The sequence below is a fragment of the Nanorana parkeri genome, unplaced genomic scaffold (genome assembly GCF_000935625.1).
Source record: "Nanorana parkeri isolate BGI_ZX_2015 unplaced genomic scaffold, ASM93562v1 scaffold1901, whole genome shotgun sequence".
Classification (NCBI taxonomy): Eukaryota; Metazoa; Chordata; class Amphibia; order Anura; family Dicroglossidae; genus Nanorana; species Nanorana parkeri.
The window spans coordinates 266,155-269,408 of NW_017308169.1; the positions used below are offsets into that span (position 1 = coordinate 266,155).

At 45.3% G+C, this 3,254-nt stretch overlaps 1 protein-coding gene across 1 annotated transcript in view; it reads left to right on the plus strand.

The window, feature by feature from the left end:
* SAP18 (Sin3A associated protein 18) overlaps positions 1-2,123 on the plus strand; it is a 6,492-nt gene extending 4,369 nt beyond the window's left edge. The window contains exon 4 of the mRNA XM_018572011.1: positions 1,812-2,123. Within this exon, the coding sequence (XP_018427513.1) occupies positions 1,812-1,968 (157 nt within the window). The 3' untranslated portion in view covers positions 1,969-2,123. The remainder of the gene's footprint in view (positions 1-1,811) is intronic.
* Positions 2,124-3,254: the final 1,131 nt, after the last annotated feature.

The window sequence follows — 3,254 nt, forward strand, 5'->3', positions numbered from 1 at the left end:
GAGTAAAATATAACAAATAATATTTAAAAAAAATAACAAAGTGAATAAAAATAAAGTGATTAAATAAAAATGTAAAGTTCACTTTACCAAGTAATTTGGAAAAATGGAATTACCCGAACAAATCTGGCCAACTCTACCACCAAACTATACTTGCCTTTCGGCGAACAGTCCTTCCCCTCCGCTGGTACAGGTGTACAGTGCTGCCCTGTGCCATGTATTTTGCTCGCAAATTAGCACCGTTGAATACAGTTTTGGTCGGGATCACTTTTTGTATCAAACAGAGTATGCAGATTGTTATGAGAGACAAGGAGATTGGGCCCCCACTTTAGTCCTTTAACAAGTTGTGTTGTTTTTTTTTAAAATATATGTCTACACACCTGATTTATATATAGTCACTAGGGGGGGGCCTCGGAGGGGGGTGCACGCCGATCAGCACCCCATGCAAGCAATCCGCCGGCTCTATAGCGAGCAGGGACACGGATCGGTAGCTTATACAAGCGTGAGCCGGCGGATCGCTTGTATGTTGACAGGCATCGCAGCCTGTTTTAAAATTTTAGTCCTTTCCCCATGGGGAGTGGGCGGGGCTAACAGGACGTATTTTGACGCCCTGTTACATCCAGGAAGCTCCTGGCCATCTTTCACAACGGCCAGCCGGGAGGTGGTTAAAAAAAAAATGTCCCCTTCTCCTGCTTACCTGTTTTGCAAACGAGGGGGCTGCATCCCTGGGGTCCTGTGGGGGGATCAGTGTGATCTGCATCTCTGGCTGATTCAGACCATACTAATCGCTCTCTGCCTGTGAGCAGCGGCACCAAAAGGGAGCAATTAGTATGACCTGCATCAGCCAGAGATGCAGATCACACTGGACCACCACAGGATGTTTTTCATATATTGCTGGTTTAGCAATATATTAAATAGGATCTGGGCACTTGCCAGGTTTAAAGATGACCCCTGCCCTTCATGGTGGCCATCTTTAAAACGTTAATGTGACTTGGAGATCCGTGGAACACCGGAGGCCTGTGCGGAGCACCCTAGATGAGAACCTAAAGTGTACCGACCCTGGCAACTGGCACCTAGGCTTAAGTGCCCTCTGTGGCATGCGTGCCATAGGTTTGACACCACAGATATAGGTATATGACTCGCAGGACCTTCGACCACTGGAACAGACAGGGAGCGAGGCTGAAGGGCTAGGTCTAAATGCAAGCTGGGGTCGCGATTCGGGTAACTATAACTTTTTTTTTTTCCTTAGCTCTCGTCAAAACGAGCACTTAATCCTTGCAATGTGAGGGATAGACCCCCTACAAAGGTTAAGATGGGATTTGCCCAGAGTTCTGCTTTCATCATGAAAACTTGAGTTGTGGAGGACCTCAAGTGGGCTGCATAGAGGCCTGACCTCAGCCATAATAAACACTTTTAGAATGAATTGGAATACCAATTCTAAAGTCAGGTGTTCATATCAAACACCAGTACCTGACCTCACTAATGCTCTTTTTGGCTAAATAAGCACAAAGTCCCACAGACACCCTACAAACTCTGGTGGAGTGGGAGCTGTTCTAGCCACAACTCCATATTTCTGTTCATGGTTTTGGATTGGGCTTTCCTACAAGAGTACTTGGATGTGATCGTCTGGTATCCACAAACTTGGCTATGTAGTGTTCATGTGCAGTTAATGGTCTTCACCATTAAAAAGCCTGGGGGGGTGGGGGGGGGCTTCATAATAATAATAAGGTAAAGAGTGCAAAATAATCTCTCTTTCTAGTAATTAGAGTACCTGCTCCCTATATTCTATTATATTGGTATTTTTCTGTTTCCAGGATAAAGGAGATTGGAAGCACAGTGTCTGGGAGAAAAGGATCCGAGGATTCACTCACATTACAGTCACAGAGGTTCCAGATTGGAGACTATTTAGACATTGCAATAACCCCTCCCAACAGAGCTCCGCCCCCATCTGGGCGTATGAGACCTTACTGATCTAAACGTGTGGGATTGTTTTTATGGACGTTTCCCTCTTTTATTACATATCCCATTTTGTTTTAGTTGTTTATTTGCTGGTGAATAGCAGGTGGATTCATTTTTGGCTCTTTCTGTAATTTTTTTTCCCCTTCATAAAGTTTTTGTTATTAACAGAGTACATTGCTGTCTTTGTTGTCCTTTGTTGGTGAAAGCTATGATTGTTAAATGCTAAAAACTGACACAAACCCGACCTTGAGGATTTCCCTTAATTTGGAGAGACCCCATTGTTGTCAAGACAGGAAGTGAAGCAAAATGGGACAAAGGCAATAAAAAAAAATGTCAGGATGGATATGAAACGCAAATCCACACAGCTCTGCATTCACTAATATATCATGAGGACCCCTTCACACCTGCCCATTCCATTGCTGCAACACAACTGACAAACCCAAACCTGCACAATCAACACACAGCAGTGCATTACCATACATTAGGGGGACTTTATCATAGCAATTGTGAGTGTTTGAACTTGCACGGAATATATTTGCACCAGATTTATGTTGCTACTGTAATGTTGATAAATGAGGTTTAACCTCTTGCCGTCCGCCCGTAGTAAAAAAACGGACGACACTGCTGCATTTGCGGGCACGCACGGGCAGAAAAGACCCGACGATTAAACACACCCGTTACCGGGTGTTTGACATATAGGCGATCAGCGGGTCCATAGCCCGCCGATCGCCTATATGTGCTCGTTCGCGGCGGCACTACCTCCCCCCCACTCGGTCGCGGCTGCCGTTCCAATGACAATGACAATAAGTGCAAAAAAATAAATATAAATAAAAGTAACATATAAAAAAGTCAAATAAAATAAAAGTCACATAAAAAAAGGGGAACCCCCCCCAAATGTTTAACCCCCCCACGTTTACGCGCCTATAAACATAAATACGCGTCCGGTGCCCCAGCGCGCAAAAATTACAATTGCGCTACACATGTTACATATCGCCGCAGTGAGAGCAATCATTTTAGGGCCATTAATCACTGATAACACTAAACTGATGAGCGGTAACAGCTTTTAAAGCGTCACCTATGGGCAATTTTGGGTATTATAGAATCCACCTAGAGATGGTAGCCGCCAATGCGGCCCGGACCTTACGAGGGCCCACCGTGAGCACGAACAGAGAGCCGGCCTTGCAGAAAGAAGCCGCAGCACCCAAATAAACATGGAGAGCGTGAACCACATCCAGACAGGAGCGCCCGCTCCTTCCAATGGACCAGCAGCGGACACAGGGAAGGTAAGACAATGTCCT